The sequence below is a fragment of the Hyperolius riggenbachi genome, chromosome 1 (genome assembly GCF_040937935.1).
Source record: "Hyperolius riggenbachi isolate aHypRig1 chromosome 1, aHypRig1.pri, whole genome shotgun sequence".
Taxonomy (NCBI): domain Eukaryota; kingdom Metazoa; phylum Chordata; class Amphibia; order Anura; family Hyperoliidae; genus Hyperolius; species Hyperolius riggenbachi.
Window position 1 is genome coordinate 518,541,952 of NC_090646.1, and position 25,946 is coordinate 518,567,897.

General features: G+C 45.2%; 1 protein-coding gene across 1 annotated transcript in view; it reads right to left on the bottom strand.

Moving 5' to 3' along the window:
* LOC137524782 (calcium release-activated calcium channel protein 1-like) overlaps window positions 1-20,380 on the bottom strand; it is a 34,104-nt gene extending 13,724 nt beyond the window's left edge. Inside the window, exon 1 of the mRNA XM_068245050.1 lies at window positions 20,003-20,380. Within this exon, the coding sequence (XP_068101151.1) occupies window positions 20,003-20,239 (237 nt within the window). The 5' untranslated portion in view covers window positions 20,240-20,380. The remainder of the gene's footprint in view (window positions 1-20,002) is intronic.
* Between the last annotated feature and the right edge of the window lie 5,566 nt (window positions 20,381-25,946).

A 25,946-nucleotide genomic window follows, 5' to 3' on the forward strand; every position in this document is an offset into this window, starting at 1 on the left:
AGCAATATATCAGGTACGACTTGGTATGCAGTTCAAGCCTGTTTTCTTGACTTTTCACTTAAAGGGAACCTAAACTGAGAAGGAAGTGAATTTTTACTTTTAAAATAATACCAGTTCCCTGACTCTCCTGCTCATTCTGTGTCTCTAATACTTTTAGCCACAGCCCCTGAACAAGCATGCAGATCTGGTGCCCTGACTGAAGTCAGACTGGATTACCTGCATGCTTGTTTCAGGTGTGTGACTCAACCACCACTGCAGCCAAAGAGATCAGCAGGACTGCCAGGCAACTGGTATTGTTTAAGAGGAAACATCAAAATCCCTCTCAGTTTAGGTTCCCTTTAAAACTATTCAAAAACCTTCAGTTTTCTACCTTCTTTTGAAATTACTTTCCAAAGAAAGGCAGCTCAGCAGTACTGCAGAAATGTACTAATCTATTAATACTTGCATTTCATAATCCCTAACTATGCACAGGCTTAGCAGCTAAATCAGGGGCTAGGATGTTTACCAGAGGGGAAAAGACATAAAGAAAGTTAAAAGCACAACTGATTAGGGGAAAGAACGCAAATGGCTAAATAAGCACTCACAGACACATAGACCAGGAACTCTGCACAGTTATTACACTGTGGACAATATTGCGAGTACAATGAAAGCAGCAGTAGGGAGCTAACAGTCATCAGCAACAAGTACTAAAAGACAAGGTAACTGCAGCCACAGGACTGCACTGCTCTATATGTAGGCAGGATGAAATCCAATATTCTGTCATTGGAAACGGATTTCAGTTTGTGCAGAAATTGAGGCCCTCAGACTGCTCTGTCATGGTCACCTGAGGTTTTGCAACAGAAATTTGGGACCATAAAAATAATACGGTAGTTCTTGGATTTTTTTTTCTATTATAAATATGAAGCATATGTAGTTCTGCACTACTACTGCCTGACAGGGATGACAAGAAATGGACAGAGTTCAAGTGCTTCATCCTTATTTTTCAAAGAAAGAGTCACAATGTTGTACAAAAAAATATCTGACCGAGGTAAATCTAAGAGAAAATTGTATGGTGTGTACCTAGCATTACCCAATTTAAAAATGTACGGCAAGTTGTACAGTAGAGTCCCAGTTATCTGGACCTCAACTAATTCACAAGTCTCAAGGTGGCCATACATCAGGCGACTTGACGGCGGATTGACCTTCCAATTTGATTATTACAGTCGAATTAGATGAAACTTGAACACATTCTCAATCGCACATGCTGCAAGATGTTACTTGATTGGGTGTGCAGCGGTAATGGCATGCAATTTCCAGACGATCGACAAATGCAACGAAGCCCCTGACGCTGCCCCCCACAGTGTAAAGTATACATTACCTGTCCGCGGCCTCCGCTTGTCCCTCTGCTGCTTTGAGGCACATTCCCCTCTCCATACACGCCTGCCCCACGTGGTTTTCTAGTACGGCGTGCGTGGGATGTCACACACATGCGCCCTTACTAGGAAACCCACGTGGAGCATGCGTGTATGCAGTAGGGGAATCCTGGAAGCCAGCGGGGACAAGCGGAGGCCACGGAGAGGTAATGTATCCCTTACACGGGGGCACAGGCGGGGCATTTACATTAGTGGAGAATGTCAGGGAGGCGAGGCGGACGTATGCGGCGCACAAGGCCGATTCCCGAGAGATTTCATACTGAAATTGATTGGGAAGCGGCCTGTGGTGTATGGGCAGCTGATAGATCTCTCTTATCAGATTCTATAAGAGAGAAAGTTGTGTCTTGGTTGAATATGCCTATAGACAAACAACTGAGCACTGATAAATTTATGCACATAGGTGCATCTTTAAATGGTCCTATGGCTATTGTTAATGTAACCATAAACCCCAAAGAAAAGAACAAAAGCCACATCATGCCTATAAAACTCTACAGATAAAGTAAATATATAATGACACAATCATCTCCAATGAAAAAAATGTATTTGAAGCTCATACTAATCATAAAAACAGTTAAAACTTGATAAAATTCTCCCAGATACATCCAATTATAATTGGATCACTCCCTCACTAAATAAGGTATATAAGCCCATATAAACAGAACAAATAGCAAATATGTCTATATTACACAGTCTATTTCATCACCAGAGACGAGACAAACACAAAGTGAAAGGTTATACTGGCAAAAACCCTATACCTCTATATTCCTAAAGTGCTGTGTGCTGTAAACCTATATATGCCAAACACAATAAATCCGTGTGCATGCCCACGCCCCCACCAACCAAGGGAGCGGACAGTTTTTTGCATGGTTTTGCACATTGGTGTGTATGCACAGGCCCGCTCCCTTGGTTGGTGGGGGCGTGGGAATTTTATCAAGTTTTAACTGTTTTTATGATTAGTATGAGCTTCAAATAAAAATTACGTTTTTTCATTGGAGATGATTGTGTCGTGATATATTTACTCTATCTGTAGAGTTTTATAGGCATGATGTGGCTTTTGTTCTTTTCTTTGGGGTTTTTGGTTGAATATGCCCACACATTGCTAGATGTAAGGCTACCTTCAACTAAAAAGCACAAATCGCCAGCAGTACTCACAATGGTGGAGGCCAACTTCTTAGGCTGTTTGTAGGGTCTGCTGTGCTGTTTCCCTGGCTCCCTCAGGGCCCTTTCACACTGGCGCGGTCCATTGTGGCAGGGCAATGAAAGTCTATTGGTTCTTTTTATATTACCGGCGGTGCAATGGGTTGTGCCGGAAGTGATCAATCTAACGCGGTTCCAGAACGACGTTAGCGCGTGTATCTGCATCGACGTGCGGCGGACCAGAGGTCTTGCCAGTCTATGGCGACGCAGGGTTTTGAAAAACGTTCGCAGCGGCATTGAGGTGACGTGCAAAAGCATATTTCTACAATACGCTTCCGTATACCCTAAACAGGAAGTGACCAGAAGTGCGCATCACTTCCTGTTTGGCTATATGCCCGAAGGGGAATACCACATAGCAATACGGTATTCCCCAAAGGCCTGGTTTTGGCTACGTGCCGCACCGATGACAATATTCAGTGTGAAGCTGGCCTCAAGGTTAACACACTTTCAATTAATGTATTTTAACATTTAGGGCCAGTTTCCACCAGGAGCCGTGGCTGCTTCTTATTTGGTTGCGGCTCCCATTTTTCTGCGTAGCCACAGCCTGATTCGCTGAGCAGTCCCATGCATGGCTAGAGAGATTTAACTGTGCTGATTAAATCTGCAGCATGCCATCCAGATTCGCAGTGAAATGCGCCATAGGCTAAACCATATTTTTCCACCACTCTCTTATGAAGGGAAATACTTCAGATTCGACCTGGATTTGGGCTTACTGGAAATAGGGCCTTAATTCAGGGATGGATGGATGGATATAGATAGAGTGGGGTATTAGCTAGGCCTATTTTAAACTTCGAGTTTTAAGCAACCAGAAATCAAACATATCCAGCATCAGCCGATCCCCATGGGTGCCGCATAACAGAGACTCTACTGTACATTTTATACTCTTATAGTAAATTGGATTGACCTCCCAACAAAAAGACACACATACGCACAAATTATTTGAGACTTGTGCCGTACCACAAACAGCCAATGGGAGCAGACCGTGTAGTGTGCTGTCTGACGATCCACTAGAGCCTGGAAAATGCATTTCAACCATATGACTATATGAGAAACGCATCCTGTTCTGGGAAAATCGTGGACAGCACAGAGGTGTGGTCCGCTCACCACAAAGGATGGAGCCACTGCAGACTGACAATTATGAAAGGATCAATTTATAAAATAGGATCCATTCAATGTTAGTTTTGCGATGCTGTAAAGCGGACAAGAAAAAGTGTTTTCCACTGTGTGTGATTCCACTTGATTTTTTTTAAATCCCCATAGCATTACATTAGCAAGAGCTTTACAAATCACAAGCACTTAGAAAAGAGCTGCTAGTGGGTCCCAGGCAGTGATGGGCTCAAGAGTCCCTTTGGACTCAAATTTCGTAATTTAAGTGAGGCTTAATTGCCTCAGCTGTATGACAAGGGGTTAGTTACCCATAAGTCTGTAGTCCTTCCTGCACTCCAAACAGCTTGCACGTGTCCCATTGGACACATTGCAAGCCTCACCATCGCGCACTTCCTCCTTACGGCTTGAAGGAGGAAGTGCGCATAGTGAGGCTGCAACCCATCCACTAGGACACGTGCAAGCTGTTTAGAGCGCAGGGAGGACCACGGACTTATGGGTAACTATTCCCTAGTCATCCAGCTGCACAGCTGAGACAATTAAGCCTCATTTAAAGCACAAATTTGAGTCCTTAGGGACTCTTGACTACTCGTGAGCCCATCACTGGTCCCCGATCTAAAGCATATCTGAAGATTTCTATTGCTGGCTGGGTGAGCTGTGCCATCAACTGCGTAGAGAAATTTCTGAATCACTGACCCCAAATGTCGAGTCAGTGCCAGTCCACACATGTTCAGCTGACATGTACTGAAACGCAACAAGTCTCTGGCACTCTGCTACATTGCTGCCTGGGTGCAGATGTGCCTCAATCTCATGAATGGCACCACAATCTGTGTCTGGATAAATGTACAGTGTGGCACTATTACAACAGAAGCAACAGCCATGGACATACATATAATACACAGACTCATTGTACTTGTCTATTGCCTCACAGATGCAGTACACAAAGCAGCGTAACAGGGCATGTGTGAACCTGCGCTTACACTACGAACAGGCTTCTGCTGCTGCATACTCTGCAATTACATTTGATTTTGCAAAAGCATGATTTAGCAGGTTCTTAAGAACTAGTTAAGTATTCATAGTTTGTGAGAGCAAAATGGGCCATAACTGGGCTTTAAAAAAGCCAAATGCAAAAATGTCGGTCATAAAAACAATGCAAAGTGAAATGTTACATCACTGAATTTATCAACTCATACTTAAAGGGAACCTTTAGGTAGCTGTTAGTTACAACTGAATGTGCAAGGTAATGCCCATGTTTCCCTATGGCTCAAGTGGGCGATATTACAGTTTAACAGTGTGCTGACCAGGAAGCTGTTATGGTGTAATGGCCATTTTTAAAATAGAGGATGGAGAATTCCATTGATCACAGTGGACTAATGGGACGCAGGAGAGGAGAAAGATGGAGTAGTAGACTACACAGGATGTACCATATTTTTCAGACCATAAGACGCTCCGGACCATAAGCCGCACCTAGGTTTAGAGGTCAAAATCCAGGGGAAAAAAAATATGCTAAACCTGGTGCATCAATGGTGCAGGGGTGTCTTCTGGAGGTTTTCCCCTCAATCCCCCCAATTATTTTCCCTTGTACATTTTGTGTTCTCTGTCCCTTCTGTGTCTCCTCTAGTCTGTTGCCGTGTCCTCCTTTGCCCAATGCCCTCCAGTCTCATTGCCTGTCACCCTGTGTCTCTCTACTCTCTCTGTGTCCTCCTTTGCTCTCCATGTCCCTTTCTGTCCCTGTGTTTCCTCTGCCCTCTTGTGTTACCTGTCCTCCTGTGTCACGTGTCCTTAATGGTCTACCTTAAAGCCTCTGCCCTCCTGTGTCACCCAACCTGGTGTATGCCTGTCCCCAATATCCTTCCTTATGTCTCTGCCCTCCTGTGTCGCCCACCCTCATGTCACTTGTCCCCAATGTGCTGCTTCTGGCTTTCTGTCACATCCTCTTGCCGTGTTGTTTACAGGCATACAGTGATGTGAAAAACTATTTGCCCCTTCCGGATTTCTTATTCTTTTGCATGTTTGTCACACTTAATTGTTTCTGCTCATCAAAAACCGTTAACTATTAGTCAAAGATAACATATTGAACACAAAATGCAGTTTTAAATGATGGTTTTTATTATTTAGTGAGAAAAAAAAACTCCAAATCTACATGGCCCTGTGTGAAAAAGGTATTGCCCCCCTTGTTAAAAAAAATAACTTAACTGTGGTTTATCACACCTAGTTCAATTTCTGTAGTCACCCCCAGGCCTGATTACTGCCACACCTGTTTCAATCAAGAAATCAGTTAAATAGGAGCTATCTGACACAGAGAAGTAGACCAAAAGCACCTCATTAGCTAGACACCATGCCAAGAGCCAAAGAAATTCAGGAACAAATGAGAACAAAAGTAATTGAGATCTATCAGTCTCGTAAAGGTTATAAAGCCATTTCTAATGCTGCATACACACTTGAGATAAAAGTCTTTGGAAAAGGCAAGATCACAGACCAATTATACCCCATTCCATGTAGTCAGAGAGCCATACTCTACAACACAGTCTATTCTATGGAGCTGCACTCCCCCATCAGCTAAAATCTTTTCAAGATGCTGCACACAAAGATGCCCGTACACATTCAAAAGATCATTATCTGCAAAAGATCTCTTCCTGCAATAGATCCATTCCTGCAAAATGCATTCATAGTCTATGAGATCTGCAGATCATCATACACACTTGGTTTAACAGGCAATCATCTGCAGATCATCTGCAGATCAGATCCACCAGGATGGATTTTCAGATCTGCAGATGATTGCCAGATATGCAGATGAAGTCTGTTAAACAAGGTGTGTATGAGGATCTGCAGATCTCATAGACTATGAATGCATTTTGCAGGAATAGATCTATTGCAGGAAGAGATCTTTTGCAGATAATGATCTTTTGAAGGTGTACGGGCATCTTTGTGTGCAGCATCTTGCAAAGATTTTATCTGATGGGGAGTGCAGCTCCATAGAATAAACTGTGTAGAGTATGGCTCTCATACTACATGGAAGGGGGTAAACTTGGTCTGTGATCTTGCCTTTTCCAAAGACTTATCTCAAGTGTGTATGCAGCATTAAGCTTTGGGACTATAGCGAACCACAGTGAGAGCCATTATCCACAAATGGCAAAAACATGGAACAGTGATGAACCTTCCCAGGAGTGGCCGGCCGAACAAAATTAGCCCAAGAGCGCAGAGAAAACTCATCCAAGAGGCCACAAAAGACCCCAGGACAACATCTAAAGAACTGCAGGCCTCACTTGCCTCAATTAAGGTCAGTGTTCACGACCACCATAAGAAAGAGACTGGCAAAAACGGCCTGCATGGCAGATATCCAAGGCGCAAACCACTTCTAAGCAAAAAGAACATTAAGGCTCGTCTCAATTTTGCTAAACATCTCAATGATTGCCAAGACTTTTGGGAAAATACCTTGTGGACCGACGAGACAAAAGTTGAACTTTTTGGAAGGTGCGTGTCCAGTTACATCTGGCGTAGAAGTAACACAGCATTTCAGCAAAAGAACATCACACCAGCAGTAAAATATGGTGGTGGTAGTGTGATGGTCTGGAGTTGTTTTGCTGCTTCAGGACCTGGAAGGCTTGCTGTGATAGATGGAACCATGAATTCTACTATCTACCAAAAAATCCTGAAGGAGAATGTCCGGCCATCTGTTCGACAACTCAAGCTGAAGCGATCTTGGGTGCTGCAGCAGGACAATGACACAAAACACACCAGCAAATCCACCTCTGAATGGCTGAAGAAAAACAAAATGCAGACTTTGGGTGGCCTAGTCAAAGTCCTGACCTGAATCCTATTGAGATGTTGTGGCATGACCTTAAAAAGGTGGTTCATGCTAGAAAACCCTCAAATAAAGCTGAATTACAACAATTCTGCAAAGAGGAGTGGGCCAAAATTCCTCCAGAGCGCTGTAAAAGACTCGTTGCAAGTTATCGCAAACGCTTGATTGCAGTTATTGCTGCTAAGGGTGGCCCAACTAGTTATTAGGTTCAGGGGGCAATTTCTTTTTCATGTAGGGCCATGTAGGTTGAGTTTTTTTTCTCACTAAATAATAAAAACCATCATTTAAAAAACTGCATTTTTTCAATTATGTTATCTTTAACTAATAGTTAACGGTTTTTGATGAGCAGAAATATTTAAGTGTGACAAACATGCAAAAGAATAAGAAATCAGGAAGGGGGCAAATAGTTTTTCACATCACTGTATGTGCCCTGCGTCCCCTTAGTACATAAACCGCTGTCTGTGAAAGAAGGATCGATACTTACCAAAAAGCTAATGATGCGGCAGGAGTCCCACGCCGAGATGAGAAGCCACGGATTCATTACCGCTCTCCCTGACTTGCTTCAGCTTGATCCAGCGCTGTGCAGCCAATCAGGCGTGGGAGCTGCATCACAGCCATTCAATCACCGCCGCCTGCTATTCTGACTGGAAGCGATGGTCCTGGCGGCCAATCACTAGCGCTTCCAGTCAGAATAGCAGGCAGTGGTGATTGGATGGCCGTGATGCAGCTCCCATGCCTGATTGGCTGCACAGCGCTGAAACAAGCTGAAGCAAGTCAGGGAGAGCGGTAATGAATGCGTGGCTTCTCATCTCGGCGTGGGATTCCTGCCGCATCATTAGCAGTATGGTAAGTATCGAACCTTCTTTCACAGACAGCGGTTTATATACTGAGGGGACGCAGGGCACATATGCCTGTACACAACGTGGCAAGGGGACGTGACAGACAGCAGGACATTGGGGAAAAGTGACATGGGGGCGGGCGACACAGGAGGGCAGAGACATAAGGAAGGAGGACATTGGAGATAGGGACAAGGGGACAGAAGAGACAGGAAGGAGGATGCAACAGAAACCACCTTTGTTGGGCACCTTCGGACCATAAGACGCAGGGACTTTTCCCTTTTGGGGGGAGAAAAAGTGTGTGTTATGGTCCGAAAAATACAGTAAGTATGGTTATTTTGACTTTTTCAGTTCAGGTTCTCTTTAAAGAATAACTATCAAAGAAACTGTTCTTCTGTAAATACCACATAAAATAGACCTTTTAGCCAGCAACAGTAGAAAGCTTTTCAGAGGTCTCATCAGCCTGTGTGAAGGGAACGCCTTCTTTACCAGCTGTTTGTAACCATTTGTGTCAGCTAGAGCCAAACCATGTAGCTAGGTTCCACTTCTCTGTCACTATTCACAGAGGAATGGTTTACTGTTTGTTTCTGCCCTGCCTGCTTTCTCACAGATCATATGAGAACAGCTGAGGATTTTTTAAGCCTAATCTACACAGTACAATTCTCTGCCAGATCGACGGATCTATTTGATAATTTCCAACCAATCCGAACGTATTCCGATCAATTTTGGGAACTTAATGAAAAATCGATTGCAAAGTTGATCGGAAACAATTTGGACACGATGCAACTTCTTATCAGATCACTGGTCGATCTGATGGAAAAGTGTACGATGTATGTCGGACTTTAGATACAGAGAAGGATCTGAAAAGGAGGACCTGTACTTTTTTCTTACTTGTATGCCCCCCCCCCCCCCCCATTCAGAATGAGATCTCTCTGGCTGTAAACTGTTTACTTTACACTGCGAGGCAGAGAGAGACACAGGATCAGACACACAGACAGAGCTGCAGCTGATGATCATTTACACACATTTGAAGCTACACTTCTGCTTTCTATCATTTTTAACACATTTTACCCACACAATTACTGCTAGTGAAGATTGTTTCTGTATGCTGGTTGTGCTGAACACAGTCCTCCATAGTAATGCCCACAGTGAAAACTGTTCTCTGTAAAGGTCATATTTTCTTAATATAAAACATGAAAATATAAAAAAAGCCTTTGTATTGCTATTTGCTAGTAATTAGTGGAAATATATTTGGCTTTTAGCATTTTAGTTAACTTTGATAGTTGTCCTTTAACTTCTATGAAAGAAAAACTTTTGTTGAGTTCTGTTCAGTTGAAGTCTTGTGCACCCTTATCACAAGCTACATAAGATACTGTCAGTATAGCCTACAAGCGGGTATATCAGTCATGAGTGTTGGAATGTCCACCTGCTTTTAACCCTCCTGATGTGACCTGTTAGGACTTTTCCCTAATTGTACTAAATACATCAGCCTGTTGTTGTGACAAAGTGTTTTCATTACGTTTATTCGTCTGTACAAACCGCATTATAAATACTGATTATAATTACAGAATGGAACACTCTGAAGGAAGATGCCCCAAACCGCTTTATTCCTTTCTAAACAGAGCTTTGTAAACGGGAAACAGGCAAAAAGGAGGATACCATCTTAGAGCCCTATACAAGAGCTAAGCACCATCCTTGACAGAAGCTTAGTTGAGCTCTGCTTAGATTATTTATCTGCAATGTTGGGCTACAGAATCCACATTTTATACTCAAAGCTAAATTACAGTAGTCCAAATTTTCCCTCTGGTGCTAGAAATAAGCCAAGCCACCAAAACTATTACGCACAGAATCCTGTTTTAGGTCGCATTCACAGTGGGACGTTATGGTCACGCGTTACAAAGTCTTATAACGCAGCTTACAGCACGGCAACGCTAATCCTATGGGCTGTTCACAGTGCGACGTTAAAGTAGCGTTAGAAGTGTTGCGTTCTGGTAATTGCTTGCAGTGCGTTACCTCTTAATGCAGACATGTTGCGACTTTAACATCCCACTGTGAATACAGCCTAAAGAAAAAAGCATCTGAAGTGGTTAACAAGCTCACCTTCACCTTCCACCGGATGTTTATCACATGATTATGCCAATTGGCACAATCAACTCTCCCGTTGTCAGGACATATACCTGTGATGCATGTTATGGAGGGCAGGAGATATAACTTAGTTTCCTTAATGTAAAACAGAGAAACAACTACTATGTAAAAATTCATTGATATTTAGTTCACCTCATATGCCCTGTTCGATGGAGGTGGGAGAGACGAGTGTGGGGGGAACTGGAGGTGCTCAAGGACAAAGTAATGGGATGAAAATAGAATCATGAATGGTTGCTTAGGTTGCCAGGTTTCTTCTTGTATTATAAAATGCACTGGTCTCAAATGAAATTGCAACACCATTAAAGTGAACCTCTGGACTAAAAATCTACTCAGCAGAACTGTAAAGGCTTGGTGTTTCTTTAAAGGGAAGGTTCAGGGTGGCTCTTAAAAAAATAAAAATGCCCATCAACTTACCTGGGGCTTTCTCCAGCCGTGGGCAGCCAGGACGTGCCCTCGGCGCCGCTCCGCAGGCTCCCGGTCCCCTCCGGTGGCCGACCCGACCTGGCCAGGCCGGCTGCCAGGTCGGGCTCTTCTGCGTTTCAAAATGCGCCTCACGGGGGAGCTTTGACGTCATCGGACGTCCTCCGGGCTGTACTGCGCAGGCGCAGAACTACTGCGCCTGCGCAGTACAGCCCGGAGGACGTCCGATGACGTCCGATGCCTGTTCTTTTAAAACAGGGTGGGTAAGAGATTATATTACCTATTTTAATTAACATAACTAATGTAACTTAATGACAGTATGTTTGTTTAGGCTGAAGTTCCTCTTTAAGAAATGCAAAAAGCCATAAGCAAATCACTGTACCGGTAGGAGAGCGAGTCATGTGCAAATGATTAAAGGACACCCAAGGTGAAAATAAACAAAATGAAACAAATAATTGTGTCTATCCTCTCTCTCCTAAAGTGACTTAACTACTTTCGCCTTTTGGACGTCGTTATTAAAGAGAATCTGTATTGTTAAAATCGCACAAAAGTAAACATACCAGTGCGTTAGGGGACATCTCCTATTACCCTCTGTCACAATTTCGCAGTTTCTCGCCACATTAAAAGTGGTTAAAAACAGTTTTAAAAAGTTTGTTTATAAACAAACAAAATGGCCACCAAAACAGGAAGTAGGTTGATGTACAGTATGTCCACACATAGAAAATACATTCATACACAAGCAGGCTGTATACACCCTTCCTTTTGAATCTCAAGAGATCATTTGTGTGTTTCTTTCCCCCTGCAGCTCTCATTCACTGAAGTGTCAGGCTGTTTCTTCCTGCAGAGTGCAGACAGCTCTGCCTGTATGTAATTCCTCAGTATGTGAAAGCCCAGCCAGCTCAGAGGAGGATTTATCCAGCTTGTAAAAGATAATAGAGCAGAGAGAAGCTGCACTAATCTAAATAACACACAGCAGTGTGCAGAGAGGGACCTGGAGGGGGGAGATGCATCACAGAACCACAACACTGAAGAACTTGGCAGCCTTCCAGACACAGGCTGACAAGTCTGACAAGAGAGAGATAAGTTGATTTATTACAGAGATGGTGATAGTAGAAAGTGCTGCAGTAAGCCAGAACACATTAGAATAGCTTTTGGAACTTGTAGGATGATAAAAAACAGGATGCAATTTTTGTTACGGAGTCTCTTTAAGTCCAAAAGGCTGCTTCAGCATTGCTGCGCGCACCCCCATGCCGCCGCTTCTTAGCCTGATAATCAATAAATGGGAACACAGTTCCCATTCATTGATCGAAATTCCTGTTATGGTGGCCATACATGGTACAATTTTTTCATCCAATCTTGCCATTTCTATGTAGTATAAGTGTAAATTAAACGAATATACTGAAAGGATAATTTAGGCAGTTCCCTTATATTACATAGAAATGGTAAGATTGGATGAAAAAATTGTACCATGTATGGCCACCATTAGAAAGACTGACACAACGAAGCCCTGATCTTTCTAAAGAAAAAAAAAATAAGTTTCCTGTCCTCCCTTCACTTTTTGTAAGCGAGAGAGCTAGCTTACAGGACTAAAAAAAAATTTGTTTGACTGTGGCCATCTTGTGGCCAAATAGTAAAACTACATCTACATACAATTTTTTTTTTAAATACAATTTATTACATTTAAAATTAAAGAGACACTGAAGCGAGAATAATTCTCGCTTTAGAGCTCATAGTTAGCAGGGGCACGTGTGCCCCTGCTAAAACGCTGCTATCCCGCGGCTAAACGGGGGTCCCTTCACCCTCAAACCCCCCTCCGCAAAATCAACGACCCAATTGGTCGTAGATTTTGCTGCTCCTAGAGGCAGGGCTAATGGCTGCAGCCCTGCCTCTAGTCGCGTCTATCAGCGGCGCATCGCCGCCTCTCCCCCGCCCCTCTCAGCGAAGGAAGAGGGGCGGGGGAGAGGCGGAGATACGCGCTGACAGACGCACGTGGGGCAGGGCTGCGGCGGTTAGCCCTGCCTCAACCAGGAAGAGATCCCCGGCTGCACGGAGGGGATTTGTGCAGTAAGGGACCCCCGTTTAGCCACGTGATAGCGGTGTTTTAGCAGGGGCACACATGCCCCTGCTAACTATGAGCTCTGAAGCGAGATTTATTCTCGCTTCAGAGTCTCTTTAACACACACACACACTTTTTTTATTTAAAAAAATTACAATAACAAAAACAAAACATATAGTTACCTAAGGGTCTAAACTTTTTTAATATGCATGGGAAGAGAGAATGTTACTATTATTTTTTAAATAAGCTTGTAAATACTGATGGATGCAAAACTGTAAAAATGCACCTTTATTTTCAAATAAAATATTGGCGCCATACATTGGGCTCTATTCTCAAAGACTTCCCGCATGCGGGAAAAGTACATGCGGGAAGTTTGCACCCAAAACACCGTCAAGTTGGAATTCTCAAAGTGTTCTGCATGTTTTTTCCGCATGCGGAAAAAGTGTGATAAAAGTGTAAGATTCATGCGGAAAAATTTCCGCAAAAGTCGGTATTTTCCGCAATAAAAGATCAATTCTCAAAAATGTTCAGGCGCATCATTTCGTCGTTATTTACCGATTTTTTATCACCTACAAGTAGTAGGTGATATATTCCGCATCCCATTGACTTTAATGAAGTCTGTTGGCTTAAGGGCTGTGCTTGCTGGACTTTAACTTTTTTTTTTTAAACACTTTTTCATGCGACCTTTTTACCGCATCATTCCCGCATGAATAATGGCTGTTTCCGCATCTTTTTCCCAGCATGCGGAAAACATGCGGAAAATATTAGTGAATGTGGAAAAAATGCGGAGTTTACCGCTGGCGGGAATATAGCGGTAACATTTTGCGGAAAATGTAGCTCTTTGAGAATAGAGCCCATTGTGATCGGGACATAATTTAAATTGTGTAATAACTGGGACAAACGGGCAAATAAAATACATGGGTTTTAATTATGGTAGCATGTATTATTTTAAAGTTATAATGGACGAAAACTGAGAAATAATATTTATATTTTTTTCTTTTAAATTCCCGTTAAAATGCATATAGAAAAAAATAATTTTTAGCAAAATGTACCACCCAAAGAAAGCCTAATTAGTGGCAGAAAAAACAAGATATAGATCAATTTATTGTGATATAAAGTGCTAAAGTTATTGGCAAATGAATGGGAGGTGAAAATTGCTTAAATGCATGTGAAAAAGGACTGGCTGAAGTGTTTAAGATATTCCAGAGTTTTATTTTATACAGGTAGACCTCGGGTTACGTACGCCCGCTTTACAAACGCCCCGCCGATAGCTCCGCCCCGTCGATGACGTCACCGCGAGCCCCGGATTTCCGTGATTTAAATGTTTTTAAGTACTGTAACATTGATCTAAAGACGCCATGTGTGTGTGGGGAGGTGAGCAGCTACATACCGCACACCTCCCGTACCCTGGCGTCACCCTCTGCCTCTGAAAAATACCTCCGTATCATTACACAGATCTGCGTCCTCTGACGCAGGCCAGGAGGCGACCCGGCATACTGCGCATGCGCAGCTTTTACAGTATCCGGGTCAGAGGGCGCGGATCTGTTAAATGATACGGAGGTATTTTTCAGAGGCAGAGGGCGACGCCAGGGCACGGGAGGTGTGCGGTATGTAGCTGCTCACTTCCCCACACACACATGGCGTCTTTAGATCAGTGTTACAGTACTTAAAACCATTTAAATCACAGAAATCCGGCACTGTCCTGACTTAAGGACAGATTCAGGTTAAGAACAAGATGTCAGTCCCTATCTCGTTCGTTAACCGAGGACTACCTGTATTTAAATCTACTTTTAAGTTTTTACTGTTTTATTGTTTTTGCTCAATGACATTCATTGAAGTATGCTAGAGCTCAAATCTATGAACTATTGACCCTTTTTATCTCTTTCCTGCTCTCAGAATCCATTTTCTGCTAGGAAAGAGTTTTATAGTTTAAATTTCTTATCCGTGAGGGTCACATTGTAGTCTGACCCAGTTCTGAGTCAGACAGGACCTGCCACTTAAAGGGACTCCAAGGAGTGCTCGAATTTAAAAGAATACACTTACCTGGGGCTTCTTCCAGCTCACCGTAGGCGGCGAGGTCCTGCGGCGTCCTCCTGGCTCCTCTCCTTTAGGCTCACCCAAAACAGGTGTCGGGCCGGCTCTTCCTGGTTAAGAACGCAATGCGTCATCACAGCAGGCGGCATGACAGGTCTGAGCATGCGCGGGTTTTCTGCGCATGCGGAATAGTAATATAATATCAAAAGTACTACTCACAAAGCAGGGTTGCAAGGGCCAACCGACCGCAAGAAGCAGGTGGAGACCCCCTCCTAAGGAGGCTCCCTTTGCCATACTGATTTCTGCATTAGGGACTGTTATTAGCCTGAGGAAGCGGGCTCAGACCCGCAAAACGCCTTGCCTGTGCTTAATAAAAAATCTTTTGTAAAATTACATTAGATGTCTTCATTGAGGTAAGCTACCTCGTGTTACTTTTCTTTTCGTTTTTAAGCTGTTTTTAGATGCTTTTATCAAGCTAGGGCGGCTTTTTCTCCCAATTGTGCTCTTAAAACAGAAGGCATTTGCGATTGTTCAGGTTGGAGTAAGCGTATGAGGTGTCCCACAATGCATCACTGCTGAGTATGCAAATCGTCCCTCCAGAATTGCTGGAATGCTATAATCTGTCAGCTTGTTAATATTACGAGCCACACTAATCCAACATGCATAGACTGTTCCAGACTGGTTGATCCTCATCAGTGCATGTCATAGATTAATGTGGTTCTATGGGGTAGGACTTGAAACACCCAGAGTTACAGATTGCCCAGCAAGCACTCTTGGTAAATTGGGTAAATATATTTAAGTATTTAGTGTGACTATTTTAACTGTGTATTTTTTCACAAAGGGTGGCAATACACCTTTGCACAAAGTTGAAATGTTATGCCCAGAACAAGTATTCACAATTATTTATAGTGACACACTATACTTCTCATCACAATCCCCATACAGTAGTTAACCACCCTGGCGTTCTATTAAGATCGCCAGGGCAGCTGCATGAGGGTTTTTTTTAAATAAAAAAAAAACTATTTCATGCAGCCAACTGAAAGTTGGCTGCATGAAAGCCCACTAGATGGCGCTCCGGAGGCGTTCTTCTGATCGCCTCCGGCGGCCAAAAGTAACACGGAAGGCCGCAATGAGCGGCCTTCCGTGTTTTGTTTACTTCGTCGCCATGGCGACGAGCGGAGTGACGTCATGGACGTCAGCCGACGTCCTGACGTCTGCCGCCTCCGATCCAGCCCTTAGCGCTGGCCGGAACTATTTGTTCCGGCTGCGCAGGGCTCAGGCGGCTGGGGGGACCCTCTTTCGCCGCTGCTCGCGGCGGATCGCCGCAGAGCGGCGGCGATCGGGCAGCACACGCGGCTGGCAAAGTGCCGGCTGCGTGTGCTGCTCTTTATTTGATCAAAATCGGCCCAGCAGGGCCTGAGCGGCACCCTCTGGCGGTAATGGACGAGCTGAGCTCGTCCATACCGCTAAGGTGGTTAAAGAGACTCTGTAACTAAACAAAGTTCCCCTGGGGGGTACTCACCTCGGGAGGGGGAAGCCTCAGGGTCCCAATGAGGCTTCCCCCTCCCCTGTAGCTGCAGGCAATCCAGTGCTGGCTCCCCCGAAGGGTCCCGCAAACCTGGCTCGACAAGCCTGACAAGGCTTGATGTATTTACCTTCCCTGGCTCCAGCAGGGGTGTTGTTTTGACTCTCAGCACAGAGATAAGCGGAAATAGCCGATCTCTGTCGGGTCCGCTTCACTATGCAGGTGCAGAAAATTTGCGCCTGCGCAGTAGGGCGACCCGACAGCGTTCGGCTATTTCCGTCCACCTCCGAGCGGAGATCCGATACTGCGCCTGTGCTGGAGCCGGGAAGGCAAATATTTACATCCCCGCTGTTCGGAGGAGCACAGCGAGACCGCTGTGGGACACAGGAGAACGGGGGAAGACTCGATAGGATCCGGAGGCTTCTCCCACCCGAGGTGAGTACTCCCCAGAGGAACTTTATTTAGTTACAGGTTTTCTTTAAGAAATCCTAAACTAACTGCCATTATGTTTCCTTGTTGACTCTCATTTGTCCTCCCCTTCATAGGGATAAATATACTAAACAGTGCACCAAGCAGCAGGTCTGTACAATGATCCATACAACCTGTCAGAACATACCAAAAAAAACAAGAAGCCTCGGGTAAGTTCAACTCATTTTCCCCCGACCCCCCCCCCCCCCCACAGTAGCGGAATATAACCCTGCATTTCAACTTTGCTCTAAAATATTATTTACAGCATATTATATGCAACCAGCAGTTTTTTTTTTTTTTACTAGACCAGCATTGGAAGGGTTACACACAGGGCTTTAAAGAGAACCCGAGGTGGGATTTTATTATGCTAGTGGGGCACAGAGACTGGTTGTGCACAGTAACACCAGCCTCTGTTGCCCCACGGTGTCCCTAAAAGACCCCCTGCGCGCCGCTATACCCCCGCAGTGCTGTCGACACGCAGCATGTCGCCAGCACAATGTTTATCTAAGCGCTGTCTGTCAGCGCCGCTCCCCCGCATTGGCGCTACCTGCGCGTCACTTCCCTCCAATCAGCGGGAGGGAAGGGACACAGGCGGGTAGCGGCGATAAGGAGGAGGCGGGGGAGCGGCACTGACAGACAGCGCTTAGGTAAACATTGTCGCCAGCACTGCGGGGGTATAGCGGCGCGCAGGGGGGGGGTCTTTGAGGCACACCATGGGGCAACAGAGGCTGGTGATAGTGTGCACAACCAGCCTCTGTGCCCCAATAACATAATAAAATCCCACCTCAGGTTCTCTTTAAAGTTCCTGGAGAGAACTGCTCCCTGCAGCCGAAGTTTAGATAGATGCATTTAAGCAAAACAAAATGTAAGAACTGTGGAATGTGACTCACTCTCTCTGTCTGTGCAGGAGCTGGAGGACAGCCAAAGAGTGTGTAACATTCCTCACTTGTTACATTTTGTTTTGCCTAAATGTATCTAAGCTTCGGATGCGGCAGCATGTCTCTCCAGGAACTTTAAAGGACTTCCGAGGCCAAAATGAAGAAAATGACACTATACCTTTTTATTAGCAGAATCCACGGAGGACGTCCTGCGCGTCCCCCGCTCCGTTACGTCGTCAATGCAGGCCTTTCCATTCCCCCAGGGCATGGCCCGACCCCACCGAACGGGTCGCATCAATTCCACCTCTAAGATGGCCGTCGCCTTGATCCGCGGCTGCGCAGTACGCTTTGCCGCGATGCGACTGCGCAGTGATGTGAGCGCGCCCGACGTACACTTGGAGAGCATGCCGGGACCCACTACGCGGCGGGAGGCGGGCTAAAGGCTGCACAGTCGCACTCGCGGCAAAGCGTACTGCGCAGCCGCGGATCAAGGCGGCGGCCATCTTAGAGGTGGAATTGATGCGACCCGTTCGGTGGGGTCGGGCCATGCCCTGGGGGAATGGAAAGGCCTGCATTGACGACGTAACGGAGCGGGGGACGCGCAGGACGTCCTCCGTGGATTCTGCTAATAAAAAGGTATAGTTTCATTTTGGCCTTGGAAGTCCTTTAAAGCTCTGTGTGTAACCCTTCCAATGATGGTCTAGTAAAAAAAAAAAAATAAAAAAAAAAAAATGCTGGTTGCATATAATATGCTGTAAATAATGTTTAAGAGCAAAGTTGAAATGCAGGGTTATATTCCGCTTTAAGACCAGCAGGATGAGCACTAAACAAATATTTAATACTTCCAGGGTAAAATAAATATGTCTAGTTTGAACAAAAAAAAAAAGTATTCCTTTTAAGATACTCTATCCTATGGAAAGGAAGCAGCTGTATGAAACTGGTAAACTCTGCATATACTTCCCTAAAGCAGTTGCTGCATTGTTCACTTGTATAATGATTGCATTTAAAACCGTGCCGTACTGGAAAATAATAGTTCTGTGTGTAAAATGAGTAGGATTGCACATAATAAACTCTTCTACAATGGTAAAGGTCAGCAGTCAATGGAAAATGTTGGTAAACTGGGTTCAACATGCAAACAGGATGGGGGTGGTGAGGAAAGCTATGACTTTCAACCTAACACCGGGGTGTTCATGTTTTGTGAGCGACTTCCTATTAATATTGTGTAACTACCCTTGTACTGTGTGACATGATAAGATCAACAAAAGTGCAAGCTCATGAGATGAGCAATAAAGAACAAGAGAAAAGGGTAAAGGCCTAAAGGGGGTGCAAAAGCTAATAAAAACTACAATTTTAAAAAGTAATATTGAATAAAGGAATGCAGGACGATTTAAACAAATAAAATTGGCAGCAATGATTGAATTTAGAACAAAATGCACACAATAGGATCACACAACAGAAAGTTCTTTAAAATGGCAACAAAGAATCAAATTACAAAACATTCCAAGTGCATATGCAAGGATAGTATTAGGCTAACTTTACAAGCGTATTGTTCTCCAATTTGAAATGAATAGCTTAATATTTTGTGTAACGAGCAAAAGAAACAAAGTTGGCGCACCATATAATTACCAATTTTAAAGAAAGGCATATCATTAAAATAAGCTAGCATTATATCAGTGGAGTAGATCCTTCAATTGATAAAGGCATGGAGTCCATGAGCACAGCAACATAATTTGCTCCAAAATAGATTCCAAGGTTCCTAATATAAATAAAACAAAAATCCCTCCTCTCAAGTGTGGAGTCACGTCTGAGGACAGACTGAGAATGCTACTCGGATACTGGATGACAGACATGCAAAGGATACACAGCAGAGCAGACAACTGAGTCATCCAGACTGTCCCCCAATATCATTATTCGAATATAGAAGCTCAACCTGTGCAAAGACACTACCCAGGGCAGTCTGGTATCAAAATCAGTGTGGGAAATGTGTAACCTATCATTCCGGCGACAGGAAGCTTCATCTAGGCTGCTAGCGGGTGTAACCTAGGAGTAGCAGCTACTATGACAGCCACAGCAATGACAGCTGCCTGTAACCTTCAGCCGGGCACAGAGCGGCTTCCCTTACCATGGCGAATCCGGAAAGCAGCGCCGAAGTGCGGCTGGAGGCTTTGAGCTTGGCCCGGCTCAGGTAGAGCTTCCTCCAGGACAGCGCCTGCATCGAGTGCTCGTTCAGACTCATGAGCTCCACGTAACTCCGGCTAATCCACTCCGGGTAGGACAACTCCTCCTCCTGCTTCACCTCCTGCTGCTGCGGGGGGCGCGGGCGGGATTTCTGTGGCACCGCACTGCGCTCCAGGAACATTTGCCCGCCGCCTAGAGTTGCTGAACCCCCCTCCTCGTCGTACAAGGCAAGCAGCGACTCCTGGCTGACCAGCCAGCTCCTACACTCTCACAGGCTCCTGAGCGAGAGAGGGCGTTACCCGATAATTCCCACAGTGCTATGGTCATCACAACAGTCTGTGCCCCTTACTTCCGCCAACCAGCCCTAGTCTTCCTACTTCCGCCAACCAGCCCTAGTCTTTCTACTTCCGCCAACCATCCCTAGTCTTTCTACATCCGCCAACCAGATTTTTCCCAGGCTGCCTCTACAGACGTATGCAGCGTGACCTCCCGTTCAGAAAGAATTAACAGTTGGATTGTTTTACTTCCGCCAACCATATCTGGGGTCATGTCACCATTGCTCCTTCTTAAAGAGAAACTCCAGTGAAAATAATGTAATAAAAAAGTGCTTGATTTTTACAATAATTATGTATAAATGATTTAGTCAGTGTTTGACCATTGTGAAATTTATCCACTCTCTTATATACATTCTGCCATTTACCACATGGTGACCTTTTTACTGCTGGCAGGTGATATCAGTGGAAGGAGATGATCCTTGCTTTTTTGGGGAGTTGAACCCAGCTGTAAACAGCTGTTATTTCCCACAATGCAATGAGGTTCACAGACATTAAACTGTCAGGACCATGGTCCTGACATCCCACTGTGGGAGGGGTTTCACCACAATATCAGCCATACAGAGCCCCCTGATGATCCGTTTGTGAAAAGGAAAAGATTTCTCATGGGAAAGGGGGTATCAGCGGAGCAGTGCTTTTCAGAGCTGCAAGATTTGGGCGCAGCCAGAGCCGCCATAGACTACAATAGGAATCATTCCTATTGCAGCGCTCAGTGAGTAACGTCGGCTCGTCAGAAGATGGAGCCGAGGTTTCTTAAAACACAATAATTCGGCCTCCAGCAATCGCTGGAAGCCGAATTATTTCATTCCCCCACTAATCCATGGTGGCCTGGAGGGGGAATAGTAATTAAAATGGCCCGGACTTGTGCAGAAACAGGATCAGCCATATAACGCTGTATCCTGCGCCTAAGTCTACCGGCGCCGATTTCAAATGTACTCGGTATCAGCTACCGATTGAGATGAAGTACAATTCTTGGTCACGGCTTCTCTTTAAAGCAAACCTGAACTCAGAACTTCCTCTCTGCTCTAAAAGATACCCGACAGCGTAATAACCTTTAAGGCTACTTACACACTAAGACGTTGCGTTTTGAGGGACGTTATGGTCGCATAACGTGCCCCTAATGCAACGTATTATGGTGGTGTTGAAGTTGGACGTCAGATTGAGCTGCGTTATGCAGCTCTCAAAGCAGCAGTTCCAGGTTAGTGATAGGAAGTCCGGATCTTTTTAAGGAATCGGATCATTTGAATCGTATCATTGAAAAGATCCGGATGTTTGAACCGAATCATTTTAATCATTTTAATAGGGTAGCAGACTGGGTGAAATGACTAGCAGGACAGGACTTTCCCTGCACTGTACATTCTGTATGTCAGTGGTTCCCAAGCCTTTCCGGCCCGGGGAACACTGTCTGACCAAATTTTTCTCCGGGGAACGGCGCAGGGGGGGGGGGGGGGGGATGCGGCCCCCGGTTGTTTGCGCGACCTAGTCGACAGTGCCGTGCGCAGCAGGCTATGGGGGGGGGGGGGGGCGGGCCTGGGGTGCGGCTGCATAGCTGCTCCAGTGTAGCAAGTTTAGTTGCCTTAGTGTAGCTAGTATAGTGCCCTAGTATAGTGCCCCAGTATAGTGCCCCAGTATAGCGCCCCAGTATAGCCAGAATAGTGCCCCAGTATAGCCAGAATAGTGCCCCAGTATAGCCAGAATAGTGCCCCAGTATAGCTAGTATAGTGCCCCAGTATAGCCAGTATAGTGCCCCAGTATAGCCCCCAGTATAGCTAGTATAGTGCCCCAGTATAGCCCCCCAGTATAGCTAGTATAGTGCCCCAGTATAGCCAGTATAGTGCCCCAGTATAGTGCCCCAGTATAGCGCCCCAGTATAGCCAGAATAGTGCCCCAGTATAGCTAGTATAGCGCCCCAGTATAGCCAGTATAGTGCCCCAGTATAGCCCCCCAGTATAGCTAGTATAGTGCCCCAGTATAGCCCCCCAGTATAGCTAGTATAGTGCCCCAGTATAGCCAGTATAGTGCCCCAGTATAGCCAGTATAGTGCCCCAGTATAGCTAGTATAGTGCCCCAGTATAGCCAGTATAGTGTCCCAGTATAGCCAGAATAGTGCCCCAGTATAGCTAGTATAGTGCCCCAGAATAGTGCCCCAGTATAGCTAGTATAGTGCCCCAGTATAGCCAGTATAGTGCCCCAGTATAGCCCCCCAGTATAGCTAGTATAGTGCCCCAGTATAGCCCCCCAGTATAGCTAGTATAGGGCCCCAGTATAGCCAGTATAGTGCCCCAGTATAGCCCTCCAGTATAGCTAGTATAATGCCCCAGTATAGCCAGTATAGTGCCCCAGTATAGCCAGTATAGTGCCCCAGTATAGCCAGACTAGTGCCCCAGTATAGCTAGTATAGTGCCCCAGAATAGTGCCCCAGTATAGCCAGTATAGTGCCCCAGTATAGCCAGTATAGTGCCCCAGTATAGCCAGAATAGTGCCCCAGTATAGTGCCCCAGTATAGCTAGTATAGTGCCCCAGAATAGTGCCCCAGTATAGTGCCCCAGTATAGCCAGTATAGTGCCCCAGTATAGTGCCCCAGGATAGCCAGTATAGTGCCCCCCGCCCGTCCCCGCCACTGTTATTACCTTAACAGCTGCCGCTCCTCCCCTCTCCGGCGCGTGTATATTCAAGCAGCGTATCTCCAGCTGCTCTGTGTGATGCGGAAGGAAGGAGGGCAGAGGCTTCCTGTAACGGCGATATGTATCGCCGTTACTATGGAAACCGAGCCCTGCCTCCTGCGCATCACACAGAGCAGCCGGAGATACGCTGCTAGAATAAATACATGCGCTGGAGAGGGGAGAGCGGCCGCTGCTAAGGTAATAGCAGCGGCGGCCGCGGGGACGTTCGGGAGGGGGGATTAGAGGACGGCACACCAGGCAACGTTCCGCGGCACACTAGTGTGCCGTGGAACACTGGTTGAAAAACGCTGCTGTATGTTCCTGTTTCTTCCAGACAGACATCCACTGCGAACCGAATCTTTCATTGATGATGTTTCGGATGATTCGACTCACAAAAAAGATCCAGATCAAATGAACCATTCGTTCATGATCCGGACAACACTACAGTCCTACCACCAGTCTCTGCAGTGCAGTGAATATTAACCGGTTCAGCGCCGCAGTGCCGAAAATCTCATGCATCCGAGCAACGTTCACCTCCCATTCATTCGCCTATAACTTTATTGCTACTTATCACAATGAATTGATCTATAGCTTGTTTTTTCCGCCACCAATTAGGCTTTCTGTGGGTGATACATTTTGCTAAGAGCCACTTTACTGTAAATGCATTTTAACAGGAAGAATAAGAAAAAAACGGAAAAAATTCATTATTTCTCAGTTTTTGGCCATTATAGTTTGAAATTAATATACGCTACCGTAATTAAAACGCATGTATTTTATTTGCCCATCTGTCCCGGTTATTACACCATTTAAACAATGTCCCTATCACAATTTATGGTGCCGATATTTCATTTAGAAATAAAGGTGCATTTTTTCAATTTGCGTCCATCACTATTTATAAGCTTATAACTTTAAATAATATAATAACATATTCTCTTGACATGCATATTTAAAAAGTTCAGACCCTTGGGTAACTATTTATGTTGTTTTTTTGTTTTTTTTTAATTGTTTTTTTTTTTTTTTATAAAAAAAGTGTATGTGGGTAATTTTTGGTGTGGGAGGGAAACTGCTAATTTTAAATGTAAAATAATGTTTTTTTTTTATCAAAAATGTATGTGGGTGCAGTTTACTATTTGTAAAAAAAGTCCTAGATGCGAACCAGCTCGCATCTAGGAACTAAAATGCTGAGGAGTTGTTTCCTGGGGGCAGAAATACCGCGCTCTCTGGAGAGAAAGCGTCGGTATTTCTGCGGGGAAGTTAGATCGGTGAATGGGAATTATATTCCCATTCACTGATCGGGGGGCTAGCGGCGGGCAGCGGGAGCGCGCGGGGGGGCGCGCCCGATCGCGCGCACGAGCCGGCGGCAGCACCAGTGCCTATTTGGACGAGGAAACTCGTCCAGATAGGCCGAACTGGTTAATTAGCCATGTGGCTGGCTGCTGAGGAGGAGACCTCCTTCTCCACCAACATTACTGAGCATGTGCAAACAGTCTAACGTGGCTTAGCCCAGCATAACGTACAGCATGCAGCACTTTGCTTAAACGTGCTGCGTTACTGTGTAACGCAACGTGGGCACTGTGAACAGCACAATTGATTTTACAGTGTTGTGAGTTAGGCTGCGTTACTGGCTGCTGTAACGTGGGACTTTAACGTCCCACTGTGAAACCTGCCTAAAGAAAAACATTTCTCTGTTACTGTAAAGCTGTTACAAATCCTGCAATAAATCTGCAGGGTGTTTTCTGCTTTCACGGAAGCAGATATATTGTTAATGTCCTGTGTTTACCAATTAGCTCTCTGCCGTGGCAGGCAGCTGATGGATCAAATTACAACTTGTGCTTAGTCAAAGATGAGGGGATATTAGACAGGCTTAACACTTTGAATACATATAGAGTGTATTTATCTGTTTTCCCTCTGTCCTTATTTCAGGTCTCACTTAGGATTTGTTCACATCTAAAATTGCAATCAATGAGGCCAGCATTTTGCGATTTTGTAAGTGATTTTTTAGCGCCTCCCGGCACTTACCTGTGTGCTACAATTTTTTGTAAAGTGCTTTTCTAATTGCTTTTGCAGAGAGATTTGTTTGTTCACTTCCTGACGCAAGTCGGGAAGTGAGCTCTTTGACCTGGACAAGAATACCGTATTTTTCGGACTATAAGACGCTCCCAACCATAAGAAGCACCTAGGTTTAGAGGACAAAAAATGGGAAAATATGAATATACTAAACCTGGTAAAGGGGCATCTTGTGGATTATGCCCCCTTTATACCTTATGCCCCCTTGTACCTTGTGTCCCCCTTGTGTCCTCCTGTCCCCCCCTTGTGTTCGCTTCTCTCCTCCTTGTGTCCACCTCTATGCCCCTTTGTGTCCTCCTGTGTTCTCCTCTATGCCCCTTTGTGTCCTCCTGTGTTCTCCTCTATGCCCCTTTGTGTGTCCCTTGTGTCCACCTCTATGCCCCTGTGTCCCCCTTGCAGGGCCGGCGCTGCCATAAAGCCAAAGGGGGCAATTGCCTTAGGGCCCCAGAGCCTGTAGGGGCCCCCAAGGTGTCTCCCCCAGGGCCGGGCCGGTTGATGTTTTGTCCATCCTTTTTCATCTAAGAGAGCGACCGCAACCAGGTCTGTCCAGGACCACCCCGAATGAAGTCGAGTTTATGGTCTCCACCTGCTTCCTGTGGCCGGTTGCCCCTTGCAACCCTCCTTTGTGAGTAGCCATTTCAATCAATTCATTTCTCCACATACCTATTATTGACATACTGCACTATCGGGCTCCCTTTTTCTGTCTCCTATATTTATTTCCATAGGGTGCCAAGACACCCCAACCACAATAGCTTATTTAAGCCTAAGGTGAAGCTCTCACAAGTTGCTGTAGTATTTCAGCTAGTTCTGTGTGTGTACAGAATTA